The sequence below is a fragment of the Pieris napi genome, chromosome 5 (genome assembly GCF_905475465.1).
Source record: "Pieris napi chromosome 5, ilPieNapi1.2, whole genome shotgun sequence".
Taxonomy (NCBI): domain Eukaryota; kingdom Metazoa; phylum Arthropoda; class Insecta; order Lepidoptera; family Pieridae; genus Pieris; species Pieris napi.
Window position 1 is genome coordinate 3586322 of NC_062238.1, and position 22964 is coordinate 3609285.

At 31.2% G+C, this 22964-nt stretch overlaps 1 protein-coding gene across 3 annotated transcripts in view; it reads left to right on the forward strand.

Annotated features, from left to right (window-relative positions):
- Positions 1 to 22964, forward strand: part of LOC125049611 (homeobox protein abdominal-B-like) — an 83293-nt gene that overhangs the window by 48761 nt on the left and 11568 nt on the right. For 2 of the 3 annotated variants that reach the window (XM_047648999.1, XM_047648998.1), the window contains exons 2-3: positions 3717 to 3774; positions 21442 to 21531. In XM_047648999.1, the coding sequence (XP_047504955.1) occupies positions 21515 to 21531 (17 nt within the window). In that variant the 5' untranslated portion in view covers positions 3717 to 3774; positions 21442 to 21514. The remainder of the gene's footprint in view (positions 1 to 3716; positions 3775 to 21441; positions 21532 to 22964) is intronic. The other variant, XM_047649000.1, reaches the window with a different exon arrangement.

A 22964-nucleotide genomic window follows, 5' to 3' on the forward strand; every position in this document is an offset into this window, starting at 1 on the left:
TAGGCTAGGCTTGGACCTTTGAATGAACAGATTGTATCTTACGCTATTCTTGTATTGAGGTTACATTTCCTCATTCGTGCACTGTGGCATCGTGGAGAATGTAGCAATGTAGGTAACTGACGGTTTTTGACGACAACTATATATAATATATACTATATAAGCAGTTTATATTTGAAAATTGGGTTTAAGCAAACATTTAAATCAAGCTATACTAGAATGTAAAACAAAAGACAAACGATAGTGCTTTTCGTTTGTGTGTGATTGGTCATTGGTAATTTAACCAGAGACACGTTTTCGTTTAACCAATTAAAATTAAACGAAACACTCTATAGTTTCCGTTTTAGATTCTTATCTTCCCTTTGTTAGGTTAGGTTAAGGTTTAGTTATTTAGAACAAAATCGTAGAATTTGCAAAAAACAATGCTACGTCACCGTTTGATTGCGCTTGATGTTTACGTCGTTCCATTTTTAAATTACGAAAATATTTGAAAACACTTAAATATACATTCATCTGGATAAATATAAAATTAAAATGCCAGTATAACTAATAGGCTATGTAATAACACCAATAACATTTTACGCTTTACTTTTCACAAATACAAATATTAAAATTGTTATCGGTCAAACAATGAAATATTAAGAAATACGCCGCAAAGTCATTAAAAAGGCATAATCAGGTGATTTAAAGGTCATTGACCGGGTAGTACTCCCATAAACCTGCAAGCACTATAAATTTTATTCGATAAACAATGAAACAATCGCTGCTATAATGGTTCTATATGTCACTTTTGTGTTACCTTAACAAGAAATATTGCTTCTTCCGTACTTTAATTGAATTCTCAGGTTTTTTTATTCAATTTTTAAAGATTTATCGATTTATTATAGAACTTTATCGGCCTTATTTGAGGGTGGTTTTCTTTATCTGTAAAGTAACCATAGTAACTATCCGTTACGCTTAATATTAGAGCTAAAATTGTTTGAAGTGCATTTATCAGGCTTTTATACCAACAAAAGCAACTTATTTTTCCTGAAATTATTTAAACATTAATAAATTGATTAAAACATTTCTTTCGTAGCTGTTCATAGATTCAAAATACGAACTAATTATTTTCGCAAAAGGCGAAAACGTTCGAAATTTAAAATCCCAGAATCTCAACAAATTTATCGTAAAGAAATGAATATAGGAACGTGTATCCTCTCATTCAGCAATAAATTTTTATTGCTCACTTCATAGTATTATTTGACAGTGTCGATGCGTTAAATTGCGATTAATAGATGATTAGGCATTCAGTATCGCGTTTATAGCGGTACAGTAATAAATTTCGTTTATTGCGTATCAATCACAAGTACCTATTGACATCTAGGGTTATCAGATCGAAAAACTAAATGTATAAGAAAGTGACAGTGTTCAGAGGAGTTTTTGGATTAATACCTGCAATTGATTTTCATCATCGGACGTCGGGGCATAATACGAAATTCCACCCGTATCACCTCGACGTCCGCACATCATAACTAAACGTTTTTTGAAATCAGTTTCTGCCGCGCACCTTCACTATTAGGAACCAGCTTCCCACTTAAGTATTAACGAAATACATCGAGAAAAGGCATTGAGAATGTCCATAAGCGGCAGTACCAACATCAGGTGAGCCTCCTGCCCATTTGCCCAGGTTACATAAAAAAAAGTCTAAAAGTTAGGTTATTAAATTTTTTTAAATAATACTTATGTATTACAATATGAAAGCGCAAATCTAAATATCATTATGTTTTGTCTCGTTTATTTCTTTACAATGTAGCACAAGAGTGACAAGGACAAAGCATGAAATGGTTAGCTTATGGACTTTAAAATCGATTTACAGTTGCGCTACAGAACAAACTAGTGTCTTAAATGTTTGTTTAGTTAGACTTTTAATAATCACAAAATATGTGATAGCCCTACGAAATACTCTACACGGACTTGACCTTAGAGAATATGCTGTAAATTACATTTTATTATCTAGTTGTAGGTCAGTTACGATATGTATAGAAATATGAACTAATAAATCACTATATTATTATGTACTTACCTATTTGCAAAGAACGCAACATTTTATATAATTTATTTTTATCTCCAGCATATTTTCCAATCACAAAACGATTAGGTACATACAACAATTATCTTATATTTAATAATGCTTTATTTATATGTGAATACATACACTTTTCTCGGAATCGTACAACATGGTCTGCTATAGTCTGTCCATACATATTTGCTCCCCTCACACTTTGAAATCAATTTTCCTTTAGCTTTTATAATTTATCAATCGATTTCTTTCTCCCTTCGTGTTTGTTGACTTATAGTCACATTAAATTATGCATTTTTCTTTCTTAAGTAAAATGTATCCGTGTGACAAGCTTTTGTACCTATATAAATAAATAAATATCTTCAATAATAATAACTACTGTATGATATAAGCAATTGCTGTGTCAGAATTTTTGATGTTTAGATTAAGTTTAGTTGGCATTAAAGTTGAATTAAAACTTCGCTTTATGGACTAAAATGGGAGCGGGCTAATTTTGTATAAACTAAAACTCTGATACATTGTAAATCAAATCATCCTTTATTTGCGTCAACTGTTTATCACTCAACAATATTTATCGTAGTCTATCTTAAGGCTCATACCAAGCGTTCCTTCACATAAAATACAATAAAAAATAAATCAGTGGCGCTACTATCTTATTAGGCCTCATATCTGTTTCATGATCATTTGTCAATCTTTTAGGCAAGTAGGTGGTCAGCCTCTAGTGCCTGACACACGCCGTCGACTTTTTGGGTCTCAACCAAGCCGGTTTCTTCGGCTTCGAATGTTAAATGCGCACATAGAAAGAAAGTCCCTTGGTGCACGCCGGGGATCGCACGCTGAAGCCACAATCAAGCACTGCTCTACGTTCGTTCCATTCACATACCTATATTGAACTCCTGAGTATTTAAATATTTATAAGTTTAAATAATTTAATGCATAATAAATTCGCCGCCTTTAATATTTTCTTAAGTTACCATAAAGCGGAGCTGTCTGAGGTCTTACAGACTGTAAAATGTGCACTTAGTAAAGATTATCTTGCAATGTGGTTGTAAATAATCCGAGTTAGTGCGCTTCAGTTAATTTATGTGTGGTATCCAGTGACTATCTTCGTTATGTACTTGCGATTATGTACATGGAATGTTACTTATAAAGTGATATTAATAATGAAGTTTAAAATCGATTAGGCTAACTAAAATACTATTAAAATGTCATAAAAAACCAGTAGGTACCTTGGTTTGGTCTATATATGTTTCGTGATTTTTTTTTTCAATAGCCGTCGACTTTTTGATTCTGAAGCATGCCGTTTTCCTCACGATGATTTTCATAAGAAAACCCCGCTAGTGCACGACCTATTTTCGAACACACGACCTCAAGGTTTAGAGCACGCTCAAGCCACTGCAAAGTGGCATAAAACCTGATTTTAAATAATATATAATATGTCACCTACATAGTCTAAAACATATTTCATCTGGAAGTCCTTATATAGGAAACATTATTAATTGTTCCTCTTTTGACATGTCACATACATACTAGGGGTTATATAACACATTTAAATCTCTATGAAACTCCATTCAAATTTTCATAATTTTTGCTTGAACACTGATTTCACGTTTTCGTTTCAAGGTGTCCATATATTAAATAACATTTTCTGTTACAGGTGATGCCAAGATGGTTTAAGCGGAAAAGCAAAACTACGCTAGAACGTGTTTTATTGGGTAAATATATATTCTTAAATAATATTTTGAATCACAGTAGAACCAAATACTCTATAGTTCATATGAAAAGGTTTTATTTAAAATAATCTTTAATAATTACTTATATTATATAGAAAACATATCCAGACTGCTAGTATTACAACAACGTATCTTTAACGTACCTAAGCTTTGATACATTTTAGTTTCGAACGCCATGTGTTATCTGTATGAATAATTTATTCCTCTTCAATAGCTTGTACAAAAAAAGAAATAATCCCTGTCCAATACCAAAAGAGACGAAACAATGCTATCTATTTCTCTCGTTCGATAACATCGTACCAGAGAGTGAAAGAGACAAGGGATAAACAAATATGGCGTCGAGAACAAGATGTGTATGGATACACACATCAAAAAGCTAAGTTTAGTTTACGCGTGTGTGCGTTCAATTTGGCCAGTATAGGCTATAGGCGAGTTTTATCATTCTCTCTTGGATTTTCAAGAAAGTATCACATCTTAGGAATTTTAAAAATATGAAGAAAAAAAAATTGGTCGGTAATTTTTTTACCGCATAGAAGTTTTTAACTCAAAAAATAATATTGTAACTTTATAAACTTTAAAAAGTAAATGGGTAGATATAGATATATTATAATGTTCTTTATTATAATTTATCTACAATACTATAAAAATATTACTTTGTGTAAATTATATAAAAGAATATTACACACAGTGTTTCTTTGTATTATTGTGTTTATAGTTGATATTTTGAATTTTTTTCATATTAATTTATCCATCTCCCAAACAACAATATTTGTCTTGGTAGTTAAATTAAAATTGTATAGATGGCGCTGTTACAAACTCTAAATTAACAGATTAAATTCTCTATCGAATTTAAAAACTAGATTTTTACCTGAAAATATTTCCCCAAATTGTATGTTACAATTAAGAAATTATTGAACTCTTGTTCATATTATAAGATCAAGACTTTGCCATTTTATTAAAATTCCTACTATAGTATTCACTGCTGTTAACCCTACTATATACTGTATGAACACTGCTGTTTGTCTCTTGGGTTCATGTTGGAAGCTCAAGGGCCCGAGCTTTAGAGGTTCAGACATTTCATGCTAGATGGCGCTTACACATCTTAATTATTTCACGGATTTTAATTTATATTTTTAGTCATAGGTGATACTATACATAAAATGTCAATTTAATGGATAAATTTGCATAAGTGTGTATTAATGCACATACTTTTTTTATATGTCTGTTAATTTCTTTATGGCCTCTGGCAATTAACTAAAACTATGAATGTTTCGTTCCATAACATAAAGATACGTTCGTACCTACTAAGTATTTTCAAATTGTAGGGATATTTTATTTAGGCCAAATCAGTTGGGATTCCTCATTTTAAAATAAATTAATTCAATGTATTTTTTTAATACGTTTAAAGGTTCCAGTCCATTGATTCTGTACTATTTCAAATACTTAAGAATCAGAATAAAACGTTTTAATGTTTAAGGAAAGTTTAAAAATGTTTTGCTTTGTTATTAAAACAACAAAGCCCAAACACAAGAGAAAAATATGCAAATATTGGGCCTACACACAAATTCCTATTAAAATTCAAATTAGTTTTTTTTCAACGGTTCAAAGAGAAAGTTGCATTTAGAAAGATCACATTGTCAGTACAATCCTAGATTTTAAACTGTTGCGTTGTGTTAAAAATGTGTCTAGTTAGTGAAAATGTATATTTTAAATTCAATAACATAAACATAATGCGGATACGAGTGCTGTGTTGGCGCTGGTTCAAACACTTTTCCACGCGACGTAAAACCAGATGGCGATCTGTGGAAAATGGTATGAAAATACATTTTTAATTATGAAACACACCAACAACACACAACCATCTTATCAGTACCTACTTTGTCATATTTTTTTACAGAGATATTTATACGAGTACTTAGATTTTGTTTAATACTTACTCTATAAAATACCTGTTTGATAAAAGATTTAAAATTAATAAACGCTGATGTTTCAAAATTTATGAAAGTTATTTTTAATACAGTTAATTATTATGTCTTTAACACCCGAAACAGAGGATTGACCTAAAGTTAAATAGGTAACAACGTTCACATGATTTTGGTTAGGTACTTGTTTATCTTTTAAAGTAAGGAAGTAAAACATTTAAAGAAATAAGTTCAAAGTCATCTTTATCCATCTTAATGGATTGTTGAGTTACACAGCGTCATGTGTGGTCTTTAAGACAACCTTATTAAAATACTGTCGGATAAAAGTTAATGATTTGACGTGACTATATCTTTCTCTATCTATAAAAGGATATACTGTTTACGTTGTAGGAAGAATTGGTTTCTTTGTAACTTCTTTATTATGCTTTGAGTATTATACCTACATATTAAATTTCCTAAGAAGATTATTTATATATATATATATAAAACTTCTTTAAATAATATATTTTAGTTATTGTTTTTTTATGTTATTAATTAACACATACCCAACAGTTATATTAGAACATAAAAATTAAGGTCTAGTATGAGTAATAAAGTTAAGTATTTTTTACAAAACCAAGGTCAATGTAGTCACGTCGGAGGTTTCGGGTATCTAACTGGAAATAGTCCAAACGAGCTTACGTTTGCAATATACCTACTACGCAAGTGTAGATGATTGCAAAGCTCTAAGGAAACGTTTTTGAACTGGCTATTTATGTATTACTAATCTTACAGCTAAGAAAGATATTTAAAAAAAAACACAGACAATATACAATTCCAAAACAGATTACATAGATAAACAATATATATGAAACAGAAAACATAAGTGCACATAAAAAATAAAAGAAAACTGAAATGTAACATTAATCAAACGACAATAAATACTTAATACTTCAGAGAAAAAACTAAGTTGTTAGTGCTAAACAAAGTCAAAGACCTCCCGCCTCTTTAAATATTTCCTCACATCCTCTTTGGTGAGTTGGAAAATATGAACATCATTATAATTAGGGTCATAGTTAGATCAAACGAATTGGCGAATTATGCAGGTAATTCAATGGTAGTTATTTGCATTTTGTTGGCGACCAGATTACTGTGGCATACCTAGATATTCTAAAATACTACGGACCACTGTTTTGAAAAGAATTAGTGTAGGTACGTTCACGTTTGTAAAGGATGAAGAGGACCTTAATATAAACTTAGCATTTTATTAGCTTTGTTGGCAATTGTTTGCGTGTGTTGAATGAGATTTCATTTTTAATCAAAAATGAAAGCTTTTGCAACTATTATAGAAACTATTCACCTCTGGTAAAGATATAATATATTAAATAATGTGAAAGCTATGTGGAACCTAGACTTGGTACTCATTTAATCATAAATATACTTTTTTAATGGTTAAAAAGATAATTTCTTAAGTCACGCTTTATAAGTTTAATTTCACCCATCATTAATCGCTACTTCAGTAATAATTGTGTTAAACTATGTTAATGCATCGACGCGGGAGTTCCATTCCAATGAAATATGTGTCCGTAACGAAAGGATTTACGGCTTACGCTAATAAGACCACACTATCCCCTTCACTTTCTTATAAGGATCGTCCTTTGTTAGACGTCGACTCATACAGTTTTAGATCCAAATATGTCACACAAAGTCAAGTATTTAATATATAAATATAAGCCATAATATTACAGTCGGAATCAGTGGCGTAACTACATCATTTGGGGCCCGTGGCAAATTCTTTTGATGGGGCCCTATCAGTAAAAATCGTCACGTTGTACCAGTTGAATTTTATTAAACTTCGAGATTTTCAGCGTGCTCAATTATACGTTGTATATGTCCCACTAATGGTCATAGGCCTCCTCTCTTAGGCGAGAGGGAATGATCTGTAGTCCCACGCTAGCCCAATGCGTATTGGAGACTTTACATTCATCCATAGAACATAATATCTCTTGGAGACCCAAGTAGGCACTTGGGTCGAGGGCCCGTGGCGTTTTGCCAGCCCTTCCACCCTATTGTTATGCCACTGGTCGGAATAGAAAAAGGATAAAATGAATATTAGACGAAGAAAGTATGTTCAGGAATAATTAAATGTGTTGGGAGCAACTACAGAAGTTTCACAATTATTATAAATTGTTAGCAAAACTCTTTATCAATATATGATAATTATGTACGAACAACTCAAAGCGCCTAGCCTATACTAATTATACTAGCTTACAGATCACTTTATTAACAAAAAAAACTTATTATTTCATGTAATTTGACATTTGAAATCAAAATAAATAGATGTTGTGGTTAAATTTAGAGATAAAAAATCTGCTTATTCTACATCCACAACTCATTTCCCTTTTTCTACATTTGTAAATGTAATCAATTTAATAAGACGTTCAGATTTTATGAGTTTCCTCACAAGAGGGGCGTAAGTAACACATCGGAAGCGGGGAAATCCACGCAATAACAATAACTCATACAGTTCACGAACCCCCCGCTAGATGGAGCACTGCGGACATAAGTAATCCATTTATTCTCGGGGCGAGCTTTATGTAGCAAACTCTAAGCGATGCTCTCATATTGTTTTATATTACTCATAGTTAAATACCTATGCGTGCCGGGCGCTACGCGTTTAGGATAATGGAGCTCTTACCGCAAGCATTTACTCTTTTATTTTTACACTACAGTACTTATCGGTAGATTTATTTGTTACATACTTAAAATATCTGTTTATTGACTTTACATTCTCAATATGTGTGTTATGTCTTTAAAACTGAGGCTAATTGTAAAAGATTACGAATGGAAACAATTGATACTTATTGATTAATAAATTAAAATTTATTACTACGATTATTTAATATACCTAGTACTGTCGTGTGTAATTAGCGAGTACTTCTGCGAGTATTTTTTTATTGTAATTCCTTACTAATTAAGAAATAATCTTATTGAATATAGGACTTCGATACGACCAAATATCGATTTGATTAAATTTGATTAAGCCAATATAGCAAACAAATTGCGAATTATATTTTACGATTAAACTGTACCTTCATAAAAGTAAATGATTCTGTATCATGAAACGAGAAGCGAGATATCTTAAGAATTCCGAAGTCATTAGTCGACGAAGCGTGGATCGTGGAATCTTGGAAAGTTTCGTTGCGGACTTCTGCGGATGAACGTTTTAATTGAATCGCTTGGATATTTTGTTTTTGCAAGGCATATTTACTATATATACTAACATATATACCATGCAAATTTTTAATTTTATCTTAAGTATTTTTTTTAATATGAATGCCTTGGTTGACATTGTTTAACATAGTTATTTTGTTTTAATAAAATAGATAAGTATAGTTTAATATTCCCTATAACCCAAACCGTTTTAATAGTACTTAGGTAATATTAAAACACTATGTGAAAGAACTGTCATTTTATATAAACACTATATGCTAACAAATTATAAATATTAATTCTTTATTTTCGCCAGTTTAGAAAACCTGAAATTAATATTCGTTTTCCAAACAAAGACTCACCTTGGTTAAACCCAGAATTTTAAATTAAAAAGTTTTAATTACGCCCACGATTTTGATCAAATTAATCCCTCGCCAGGTTTAATTTAACCTTAATCTAACGTAGGTAGATCCTGATAGAAAGTTCTCGCAAATGTCGTTTAACCCTTCGTTCGCAGTTTTCGTCTGAAATGACTAACTTTTAGCGATAGTATCGGATAACAAAGAAAGTTTTTACGGGTTAAGTTCGGGTACTCGTAGATTTCGACGCGTGTTCTCTTTCCAATCTCCAACTGGTAGGTAGTAAACTGCAAATGTTGGTTAATAAGTAGAACTTAACTGATAATTAGGTTTTCCTACTTATTAGGTTTTAAAATTCGTTCCATTTATGAAATTAATGGAACGAATTCTCCAGTAGTAGTCTGGTATTGTGACAACTCAAATACATAGAAATAAAACCAAATGCTCGATCCGTAAATAAAAATAAGATTCGATTTTTAAATATATAACAAGTTTAAAGTAAGAAAGAACGATGTTTAATCTCTGGAAATCCATAGTTGCTCCCCTCACACTTTCAAATCGATTTTCGTTTAATTTGTATAATTTAATTGTTTTGTTTAATATTTTTTATTATCTCTTCGTGTATGTTATGCTTGCTTGTCACATTAAAAAAAGTTTGTGTACTTATGTACGCGCGTAAGAAGTTATACTTCTTTGGCATTATTAAAAATAGTTTTTGATAAATAAAGTTCAGTTAACATTTGTTACAGTTACAATAAATATGTATTATTATTCTCTTACATTAAGTGTAACATAAATTATATTATTATTCGAATGTTGCTTTTAAATTATGTCCAATGCCGTGGCATCTTCCGTGGGCAACTTCATTCTGTTAATTTTGTGTCACGGTGCGCGCGCATCGTAAAATTTCACTCTCATCAATTTTTCATAACGCGCCTAAAGAAGTATAACTTCAAAAAATATTTTATTTTTCTTGTACCAATGTATCAGTGTGCCGAGCGTTGGAAAGTTTTTATAAATAAATAAATATAAACGTGAATCCCATTCAAAGCTTCCACCGAAGCATATTACCGATATCTCAAACCTTTACCTGCTCACTTCGAATTATGAATCTAAATATAAAATATGAGATATCGAATCCGATTCGGATATTACTACATTGTGAAATTTAACACAGCCTCTCTGAATTTAGATTGGAATATTTTATAATAATGCCTTTGAGGGACGCCGCGCCCTCGTATTTTTACTTTTTATAATGTAATTTTCCTAAATCACCTCAAGCAATCCGCGGCCCTCTAACCTGTCTATTAAATCGCCGGAATAATGTCGGAAGGAAACAAAGAGAGGTTCCTTTATTTTGTTACTTATCTACTTAATTACCATTGTATTAATGACGGAAATAAAAGTGCAAATAGCGTTGATCTTTTTAAAAAAGGGTTGTACTGAAATTATTTTAACCTACAAGATTTCGAACTTAGTGATAGACGGAAATAATGTTATTTATTAGTAATCTTACAGCTAATATACATATTATAAAACAAAACACTTAACCATATACAAAGCCAAAACAGATTACATAGACAAATAATTTATATGAAACAGAAAACAGAGGTACCTAAGTAGGTACATTAATAGACAAAAAAAGGAAAAATAAAATTTTCATTAGCGCGTTACCAGAAAACAATCATATTTATATTGTAACTCTTTTCTTTTATTCTTTCTTTGTAACGTTGTCGTACACTTTTTACATATTATGAATAAAATACAATATTACAAAAAATCTCTGAGTGTAAGGCACTGATTTAATAAATTACATAACGTTCCCCTAGCTATTACTCTTACCAAATTAAGATTTTCCAACATCGAGCTGCGTAGGCGCACAAATAAATCATGAACGCGCGCTAAGGGTTCGTTCAACCCAAACATCTGCTCCCATATTTCAGAGAGCTCATTTATGCACTCGAGTTGTTATCTCATAATTAGTTATTAAAATACAATCTATATGTTCACACCTAGTACTATTAAATTCGTTCTTGATTTCGATTTAATATACCTATGCTCAGACTGATACATTACTAACTCTATATTTATGAATATTTGTTTATTAATGTGTTTACATCTGTATATGCCTATATGTAACCTTTTTGATTATAGCTCGAACATTTTATTAAAGTTTGAATACCTAGATACTAATTTCTAAGAACATTTGCTACTAACTATTTCTAAGTAATAAGGTAGGAGAATATTCCCTTTCTAATTTTTTAAAACAAATATTTATCGTAATTAGTTCAGGATTGAAGATCTAATTTAACGATTTAGCGTTAAATACCTACTTGAAGTGCATTATTTATTATCTGAACTCTTACTAAAAATAGTAGAAGTCGATCTTCGTTTGAAATTGAATTGAACAAGATACATTGTTTATATTTTAGTAAAAAACATGAATATTGTATAAAAGTTTTGAAACAAAAATAAATGTAATACTTTTAAAATATTTTATATCGAATGTAAAATATTAACACATATATTACCAAAAGGTAGGTAAACTACACAATTTTATAGCCTTTAAACGCGAAAAAATGTGTTCTTGAAAAAACGAGGTTACCCCTGATATCAACAATTTGAAATTAGAACATTGCATTTTAAAATTCTTGGTGGCGGTCCAAAAAAACTCCCTGCCTTTGATCTTATAATAATGGGGATTGATAATGCATAGGTATCCGCCATGCTCTGTGGAATGTTTCCTGATTGGCGCTTAAAGCAACATGGTTGCCGCAGTGTATTTATAAAAGCCGTGCCTTGAGCTTTTGGAACGATCCATTACTAATCAACGCTGCTTAGCGAATGTCAATTCTATTGGTAGGAAATAAAGTTTATATTTGTATAATCACAACAATTATTTTTATAATACATGGCCAATATTTTCACCTGCGTTTTATTTGCATAAACGATTTTAGGATTTAAATGTTTATGGTTAAATTGTAAAGGTTATTGCTATTAAGCTCCGTAATTCCACCTACACACCTGCCTGTATTATAAATGTTCATATAACTTTTTAGTCTTAATAAAATATGATGTGGATAGTATTTATCTTTTATTATTTACGGCTGGGATATTTACTGAAAATATTTTAACGGAAAAAATCTTATAAAAAAATATTGATAAACGAAAATAATTGTTACTTATATACTTCATTTATACATAACAAACTAATGCATATATATTTGGAACAACTATTCATAGCTAGAGATTTCGATTTTTCAGCCACTACGAATAAATACAATAATATTTTTCATACAATAATATAAGTGTCTTCAGCCTTATACTAGGTATTGAGGCTATTGATAATTTCAACTTTAAGCTACAATCTAATATTAACATAGGGCACCTTCTGTGTGAGGGCAGCCCGTTAGTACCTAGACGTGCTGGTCTTTAAAGATTTTCAAATGACTGCACAAACTTATCCTTTACATTATAACCTATATCGAGTAGTCCATAGTAGGTATACTAACACATTTATTATTATAGCTATATAACAAATAATGTATGGTATAGAAACGTATGAACTAATATTGTTTGCGATTCAAAGTCTCGCCTCGTATTTTCATCCGTCGGCAGACGATTTACGATCGGTTGGTCGCTCAGCGATGCGGCACATTCGCTCCCGAGGACAGCATAAACAATCTTATCTTCTCTTAAAATGTATATTTTGATAAAATATTGAGTCCGTGTAGGTTTAAAGGTTTTATTTATCACGTCGATGTAAAAGACTTTAAACTCCTAAAATTTTTGTACAAATAATCATATGAATAGTATGCCTTATTGATTTGGTATGTACTGCCTGATTCAATAACCTAAGAAAACTTAGGATTAAACTCTATAAATGAAAAGTTTACATAAATATTAACAAAGTATGTATTTGATTTATTTATTTACCAATAATTGAGAGACTTATTAACTTAGTTTAATTTAAACAGACACTGAAAAATTTATCTAAACATGTTCATACATTAATATATCATTGAATAAATAAATAGGTAGTAGATATAAATAACTCGTAGTACTTGTTTCCAAAATTTAATAAAACTTGTACAATTTGAAGAGAATTTCGCCCTGAGCTTAGTATAAGTTTTGTGGCAACTTTAATATTACGTTTAGCTCTGCAAAGTCTTTTGCTTACTACGCCATATAAACGCCCTTACACCATTGGAATAATACTCAAATGATGTCCTTATTGTAGGGAGAAAAGGTTTATATTTCAATAGAAGTTTTTCTGTAATAACTGATTTCGCTTCAGGAGTTGTCAGAAGTTCTTCAACTCGAGATAAGGATCGACTTGATGTAAGTTATATTCTTCTGCACAGCTTCAACGACAGTGTTCCATGGCTAGAAAATGATCTTTTGGAATATAAAGGCAATGTAAATATTCAATAAGGGGTGGTCATACAAACAAAATATTGCGAGTATTCCGTAAAAAAGAAGCCAAACAGTTAAAATTATGGCATAAAATTGTCACAGATATAATTTATTATTTTTAGCTTGAACATTTATGTTGGTAAATACAGTAACAATCTGTACACCCACAATTAGTAATATATGACATTTATATCACCTGCACCCACATTTTGGAACATGTTTTTGTATTGTTAATATTGTTTTTATCCACCCGCTTAAATGTAACAAAAAGTTTTTATTCATTAATCATTTGCACTGTTCTCCACCTTAATTTAAGGAGAGATAGAAAGCTTAGTTGCGGTTCGGACAAAGTTACGTCCTTACCCGGCTGTTTAATAAATACCCGGATGAAATGGTCGAGGGAACCGGGAAAATCGGGAAAATTAGGCGCCCGGAGTATCACAAACCCGGTAGTAAAACTTTGCACCGAAATGATTTTCTGTCACTAGAGAATTAAACTCTGGCTATTATAAAACGTTTAAACTAAATTGTGTCGCTAATTGAATACATGGGTTTGGTGGAATTTGCGAGTTTTTGAAATACTGTTTTTGTTGAAACTTTGTTATATATTGTCCAATATGGTTTTCTGAAGCTTGCATACATACTCCCTTATAAAAAGTAAACTAAACCCGTTTTAGTTCTCATCTGTCTCTTTTCCTCACAGCGTAAACAAAATTTGTCAGAAAGCGATGAAATATTACTTTAGTTAGTAATGCAATACTTACAAGAACAAACATGCTAGAATTATAGTATATTTCAACATAAAGTCTAATTTAACGAAACATGTTCTTAATTCGCCTTGCTCAAAATTTCTCTTAAAGAATCAAAAAATAACAATGCCCTAATTTCACTCCATTCATATTCATAGAGCTTTTCACCCTTTGTGCCTTATTACGTAACCATGCTATTGTTACCCCTCATTTGTATATCAACGCTTTGTCATTCAAAATTATTTCCTAACATGAAGGAAACAAAACGTGTTCATGGAAATGCTTTGATATGTTAATTTTGTTGTGTCATTGGTATTTCTTCGTTCTTTGCTTATTAATTATTGCGAATAACTTTATTTCTTTGAAGTCTCTATCAATTTATAGCTGATTATTTTTGACATCACATGATTATTTATAACTTTATTTTGTATTTTAAGTAATTAAATAAATCTTGTTATTCCGCATAATGCTTATTGTTTGACCTATCAAGCGACAAGCGTTTGATTTTTAAACCAAAGATCACCTGATCACATACATAAGTTGCGTATAATTAATCATTCTGGTTTCTGCTTCATGCCTATAGCTTTATATACAAGGTTATATATTAGAATATATTATTATAAGGTTAATAATGAGGACGGTCTTAAGTATCTCTTTACCATACAATGAACGTTTGCATTCCTTTGCATAATTAAGTAGAAGATGGACTCAATAATAGACTTGACACCCCTGCTTCTAAGGGGTCGAACAATATTTAAATTTTAGATCCGTCCCAGTTTGAATAAATCACACATAACGACACAAAATTGTATCTTATTACAGTAAGTATAAATTAGTAGGCGAACTACAGCTGACGAAAAAATAGAAAGAATAGTTGTGAAATATGTAATAATTCACGGTATTCAGAAATATATAATATAAAGCTCAAACCGTATAACAATATAGGATAAAGTTGAAATAAAACGTATTTTGTAGGAGCTTGTCGTCAAGGCTCGCAAACTTCATGAATCCCAATGTCCCGGAAAATATAACAAGGCGATTTATATTCGGGAGTGGTGTGGGCCTCTCGTTTTTCTATCAGAAATCTGGCCGATACGTGCGTGCCCTGTTAAATATATGTAGGTAAAAGGATATAGAAATTTGTGGAATAGGTAATTTCATAGGACAAAAAATAGGTTGAAAATCGGGCTTATTTTTGCCCAAATGTCGATTTTTATCTCAGTTATTATATCTTGTTATCATATTTGTAATAAAACATTAAAAATAAATGTTGTTAGTAAAGAAATATCATAGTGTAATCACGGAAAATACTTCCTGGTAAACGGCAGGCCGCGAATGACAAGCAAGGGGGTGGCAATATAATAATTTCTATTAGGAAGAAGCCGCCCCGAGACAAAAGGGATATGTTACTTTTATATGAGACGACCGCTGAATAACAAACTTAGGTTTTTTCTTTGTAAATATCTTAATATTAGTTACATTCAAGTCATATCACGTCCAATATTTCCGCTTTTAGCATTTCCATTTTGATTTATGTAAACAAGTTTTGAAGGGATGTTCATTGTTCGGCTAATACAGTAGCGTTGTAAATTCACTCCACCTTTTTATATTTCCTTACTTCAAAGTTAATTAGACTTTATAGAGCGTTCCTTCCCAATTCCGTTTTTACTCGTCTGACGCACGGAAAGACTTATTCATTGGGAGGTCGAGGTGGGTCGGGGGGGCTGACTTGGCCCGAAATAGCAAATAAATGAGACGAAAATGTAAATGTTGCGCTTCAGAGATGAAAAGCGCCGCTCGTTCTTGTTAAGCTCGTCGCAAATGTAGCAGAATTAGAAGCGTGGCTGAAATTCAGGCCAGATATAACCAGTTTAGTGAGACCTCACAACGAATGATTTAAGAATTCCTCTCACTTGGATGTACTAATATAGTAGGTATTTAAATTGAATCAACGAGGTGCTGTATTTTAAACTTTAATTCTATTTTTTTGACGCTCGTCAAATTCAATTCAAAGTCAAATTTTGTAAACGTAATTAGGGCGATAAGAAAGTGTTCCTTTATATACTACATAGTAAAAAACAAGTTAGCGTCAACTTATTTCAGGTATAGGAAAATGATTCAATTCGCATATATTAAGATATTTATTTACTATTAGAAAATGCTTATATATTTCATCCCCTTATGATGAAATCTTAATAAAGTTATCAAAACAAGTTGTTTTTATATAAGCCCACAAACCACTAGTGGACATATGTCGCGTTATATTGAAACAGCGGGCGGTCCCCTTATCTCATATTGCAATATGTGCAATAACCGATATAATGCAATTGCTTTTCATATTTACTTTAAACGAAATTTTGAAATCAATCAAGATAGTCAAGCAATTTATTTTACAACTATAAAAACTTTCGGGTGTATTTTAATTAAATTTGACTTGCAAATAAATGTAACTATAGTAATAGATGATTTTACCGAACCTATGTCTGTGAGGTACAATTCGAATACAATTTCTGATATGAATAACAAGGTAACAAGCAAAAGGCAACTTAACTCATTATGTATATCTCATATGTATTTCTATAATAAATAAATAAATAAATTATTGTGACTATTATCTTCTACATTTTGTATCGTATTAGTGAATGATAAATGGGGTTAAATTTAGAAAATAATAATTATTATTTCTATATTTAACTTATTTAAGATGCAAGTGTGTATTTTATTTATTACATTCATCTCTCAGTCTTCCCAAACCTGTCTCAAATATATCCAGTTCTGGCACAGAACTGAGGAAACGGTTAACCATCGAGATCATGAGCCAGTCATTAATACCTATATTAATTAGGTTAAGCGTTGCTACAGCTATTTTACAAAGAATCAATAATTTTATCAACTCAAATTGTCCATTTTCGTTGCGTAAGGAAGGCTACTAAATAAAACGAAAGTGCCACACCTTCAAAAGTAAATTGGATCAAATCGATGTAGTTCAAGGAGTCGATTGCGTTACTTCATTAATTGTTTATGAGGTTAATTAGCTGATTCGATTTTCACATACCATATTCATTGATCATTATTATTAATTCATGTTTAAATAAATCAGTGGCGCTACAACCTTTTTAGTTTTAAGTAGGTGATCAGCCTCTTGTGCCTTAACACACGTCGACATTTTGGGTAAGGCAAGCTGGTTTACTCACGGTGTTATCTATCACCGTTCGTTTATAGAGCGAATGTTAAATATGTGCGCATAGCAAGAAAATCTATTGGTTCACAGCCGGGGATTGAACCTACGACCTCAGGGATGAGAGTCGCTGAAGCTACTAGGCTGACACCGCTCAGTATATGTTAATACGCAATATTATATCCCTTTAGTGAAACGTTGCATCAGATACGTGCACTTTATAGCTCATTTTAAAGTTCCCAGCATAGAGATTTGCAGTGAACTCGGACATAAACTGGCAAAACAAAGAGATGCATTTATCTCCGCCTCCTAAATACTCCATAAAACGTGGTGCAGTCAACTCGCGTGACTAAAATTATGCGCATTAATGAGCACACCGGTCTAGTCATATAAATCTCATGTGATTTTTACATCTTTATAACTAAATTCTTGCTTTCGCTGAATTGATTTTAAAATGTATTTGGGGTGATTTCCATAGGCCACAAATAGGTTTCACCACCCATTAGAAATAATGTATATGAATAATTCAAAACTATATTTTACTAACACGAATGAATAGACACTAGAAGAAAAATCAAAAGTAATTTAAAACTTGACCATAACGAGGTAGCTTCTATACTTAGTAGTAGATACATTATTACATATATTCAACTTAGTAAACAAATTCTCACTTTATACTCATATGACTGTTATATTATAAGTGGATAATAATAACTACCTTAAAACTATTTCAAATATTATTATGTATTTGCAACTTGTGTCATTTCACTATGTACTGTCGTCTAGGGGTCGTTCAAGTTTTACGTAAGTACCTACTATACGGGGGGGGGGGGGGGGTCTTGGATTTTCTTATTTGGTCAACAGTAATTATTTACTTTTTTACACATATAACCCATACATTGTCTATGCTTGAAAACGAAGTGCATTTTCGAGGATTCCTACAAAAGATTAATACGTTTATGTAGTATTATTTTTGAGAACTTTGCTTACTTTTGCTGACAATAGAAGGGGGGGGGGCGTAGGTAATTGCAGTAAATCTGCTTACGTAATACTTGAAAGGCCCCCTATCTATCCATCTATTGGATAGATAAAATTATACTATAGGTACTTGTTAATATATATACTATCTGTATATACAAATGTATCTCATAAATAAACCCTACTCGGCTCTGTACTACTTATATAAGCCATATTTATTTACAAATCCCAGAAAGGACGCCATATAAACATTCTCAGGCTCTTAAACCCAACTCGGTTTATCTCAGTCAACAACCTGTAATTATTGTAACTGGGAAGGCTCGCTATCTCAAAGTACATCGTTGCATCTGTAATGCATATCCTTGATATTGCATTTCTAAGAAACTCAAGTGCAATGTACCGAAGTTTTTGCGAAGGTTTTTTAGAGCTGAGACGTGAGAATGATTATCTTAGATTACCTGTTTAATTTTAATTAGTTTTGTATGCATCGCAATTTGGATAGATATCCCTTAGAAGGAGATACAGAGAGGGATTTCTTAGACAGAGAAATTAGAGATTTTCCTTTCTTTCTAATCCTAGAGTTACTAGAACTAAAAGTCTTTTATACGTACCTAGGACTCGCTTATCTGCTCCTTTAAATGGTTCAGTGAATAGACTATCTCGCTCTTACAACTGAATTAGTAACAATGATGAAAATATTGATTTATTTTACAACAATCTTCCAACTTACCGCATCTTTGCTCAAGCTCTTAATAAGGTTTAAGTTTCTATTTAGTTTTAGTTATTTGGTTGCTTGTTTAATTTTTTCCCTGGCTAGCTTGCTTATGGACTAATATAATTGAAGTGTATGTGTGTAAAATTTGTGATGTCATATTTTCTTGTATAAAATTATGCATAGGTACACGTTGTTTTAGAACTTATAAATAAATAAATAAATACACTTCTTTTAAGTATTTATTGTCTATAGCATTAAATTATGAAACCGTCCAAATGAATGTCATGTTTTGTTATGTATAGACACAAATATAGCAATAGGAATATATTACTGGTATCATAACCAGACACTTACAAATGAAGGCAAACAAATTTGGATTATGGTAACTTTTGATTCAGGTATCAGGAATGCTTACGCTGTGTTTTGTTTTTAAAATAAAAGACGGCCTATGAAAATGATTTTATATACAAACATAAATTTACATCTCTCGTCATATAGGATAGGTATTGTAATGTCATAAGTACTAAATACACATATAGCAATAAAACTCCTATACACTTTGTACGTAATTAAATTATCAGAGAAATAACCATAATGAATACATTGAAAGCCCGTAAATGTTTTATAGCTGCGTAGAAAAAATCTCAAACACAAGAAATATTGGAAATTGGTTTCCATCCTATTCCTTAAGTGGAACAAACGATAAATATTTTGCGCCCTCAGGCATTTATTACAGAGATTTCAATTTATAAATATCTTCCTATAAACACATTAAGATAGATGTAATGGTATATATTTAAGACAAGCTACCAAAGTTTTCTCATAATAGTGGTTATTCTAATTTAATAGGTATGGTATAAAATATTTCATAGATATTTATATTTTTTTAATAAATTAAAAACAAGAACCTTTTTATTACATTTTTAATATGTTATTTACATTAAAAGCTTTGCTTTTGGTTGTAATGAATAAAAATATATTTCATTTCCGTCGGGAGTTTGCTGTTAAAAGATAAAAGAAGTCATTTGTCAGCTTCTTAAAAGTCTAAAATTAAACCAATTTAAAAGACACTTTATGTAAAATAATGCCACCAGGTGATCTCATATACTAAATATCTATAATAATGTCTTCTAAAAGTAATGGTTTTATGATTTATCATTGCCGATATTTAAAATATAAAGGAAGAATATGTCGAATAGTAAAAATGAGTTCTTTTCAGACCGAATTATACAAACCATTCTTAATTATACATATGTAAAAATATATAAGAGTATATATATTCCATCTTTGGCTAAATTTTTAGTAGGTATACCTAATTGCTATTTGTTATGATATAGGATTAAGAAACAAATGAACAAGTATAAAAAAAATATGGTTGAGGTGAATAAACTCAAGGCCTGTACTTTGTTTTAACAAAATTCTTCTATTATACTTATTTGGACTCTCTGAAATACAACCTCATTAAAATTAATACAAAGAAGTTTTTGTACTATTGACGAAGACGTAATTGGACTATGTTCAATTACTATGTAGTTCTGTCATAAATTTCCTTTTATTTCTCTTACAAAGTTGCTGACAAATCAACTTGTTTGTCGCAAGAGCTTACCCTTATTGATAAAACATCAGTTATTAAGAAATTTGTCTTTTTCTATTAACATGTGCTCATGCTGTAATGGAAGGAGCGCACTGGGTTCTAATTGAAATACCAATGTAGTTTAGTATTATTATTTACTATTATACTACGCCCCAAAAGGGCAGTCATCGCAGCCCATGGAGACCTATTTTTAAGGTGCGTTGCCGGCCTTTGAGGGAGGTGTATACGCTTTAAACAATTGGAGGTCGTATCTATCAGGGAAGACCCTCACCGGGAGTCGATTCCAAAGTTCACTAATACGTCTGATTTAGTCCTGTAACTGAAACTAGGTTTTCATTGTTAGTTCTTAATTATATTTTGATATAATATCCATTACAAAACCAATCTGATATATGCGACTATTAATCAGAATCTATTTAGTGATTAAAGAGGAAAAAAATTTCATACTAAAACCTATCCGCGTTCTATTAACATTCTCCCCTTTTTAAATACAAAATTTGTTTTTTAATTAAATAAGTATTTTCATACAGTTTTGTATCGTTACAGGCGTGTAGGCGGTAAGGCTCGGGCGCGGCTACTCGCGGTCGACCCTTACTAACAGGTGAGGAGGCGACGCCACATGAACATGATACTAAGGTTTGAATTTTTACTTTATTTTGTATTGCATTAGATTTATTTTTGCTTGATCGCCTTTCTGTACTTACCATTTTTTAGTTTAGAGATGCTTAAAATGTATGGAAATAGTATTATTTTAAATGACAAATGGGGTTTATAAGTAGGATTTAGCCTATGATTTCTATAAACCAACTTACAACATGTTTAATTTTATACCGATTATTATCTTAGCATAAATTTGGTAGGATCATAATATAACTTAATAATAAATTTATAATTATAACTTCTTATATATAAGTGGAAATTATAGCAATTATCAGGTCGGCGAGTGTCTCATTAAATTAATTTATTAATTTGTACTCGCGCAAAATATAATAATGTATCATTATAATCTGTTAAAATTAATATTTTCCTTATCGCAATGAAAGTCAGTTAACAAAACGTTATCGAAGTAGACTTACCCAATTTTGATTAGAAACATGCTAAGTTTCATTGTAGAATTGTTTATTTTCCCAAAACACGCCACACATTCGATTACATTTGCGGCCGGATTTTCGTTTCTCCCTCTGCCAAAACATACTTTTATAGCAAAACTTAACAAACATATTACTTTTTTCTGACACGAATATCCGTAGAATATAAAACGGACAGGTAAAGACATAAAATGCAGAAATACATGCAGGCGACGTGTTCGTCGTCAAATGTTTACATAAATTTATCTTTACTTTAAATACTTTAATATTTCGATTATAAACCTTATCCATAAGAGAATAACATAAAAATAAATATCATATTTTTATTAGTTCGACCGAGTAAAGCTTCCTTATAAGTTTATTGCTTATGAAAAATAAAGTGTAACGAAAAGAAATTAACGTTCTATACCTAACATAAGGAAATTATTGTATCACAAGTTGAATAAGTTACGGAAATTATGGTTTGAAAGGGTAACATAATACTGCTTATGTTTGCCGCCGAGGCATGTTAATTTTATGTTTTAATTTATCGCTCAGCAAATTATATACAAAAAGTCCCAACATTGTAGCGATTGTAACATCTATGGGGACAATATAATCTTGGGTTACAAATATTAATTAACCTTTACAAAGCTTGCGTATTACTCGTGTCTTAAATTTAAGCATTTAATTTCAATTTATTACCTATAATACATTTAGATATCTATAGGACTAAATTGAATTAAGATTCTTTACGTAACAAGCTGTGATCATCGCCATCTTAGATACCTATAAGAAAATTCGTTCATCGCACGCAATGCGTTGGTAAATCGAATTCTAAATCGTGTTATCGACGATCTATTCCGGCCGATTGAACAAATCACACGTCCTTGGCGATAGTATCGGTTTGTGAATCGAATACCGATTTTAAGACCACACTGCCACATGGCTTAGTATGAGTGTCGAGTGGTGAACGCCTAAAATGGTCGTAGTTCCGATGGG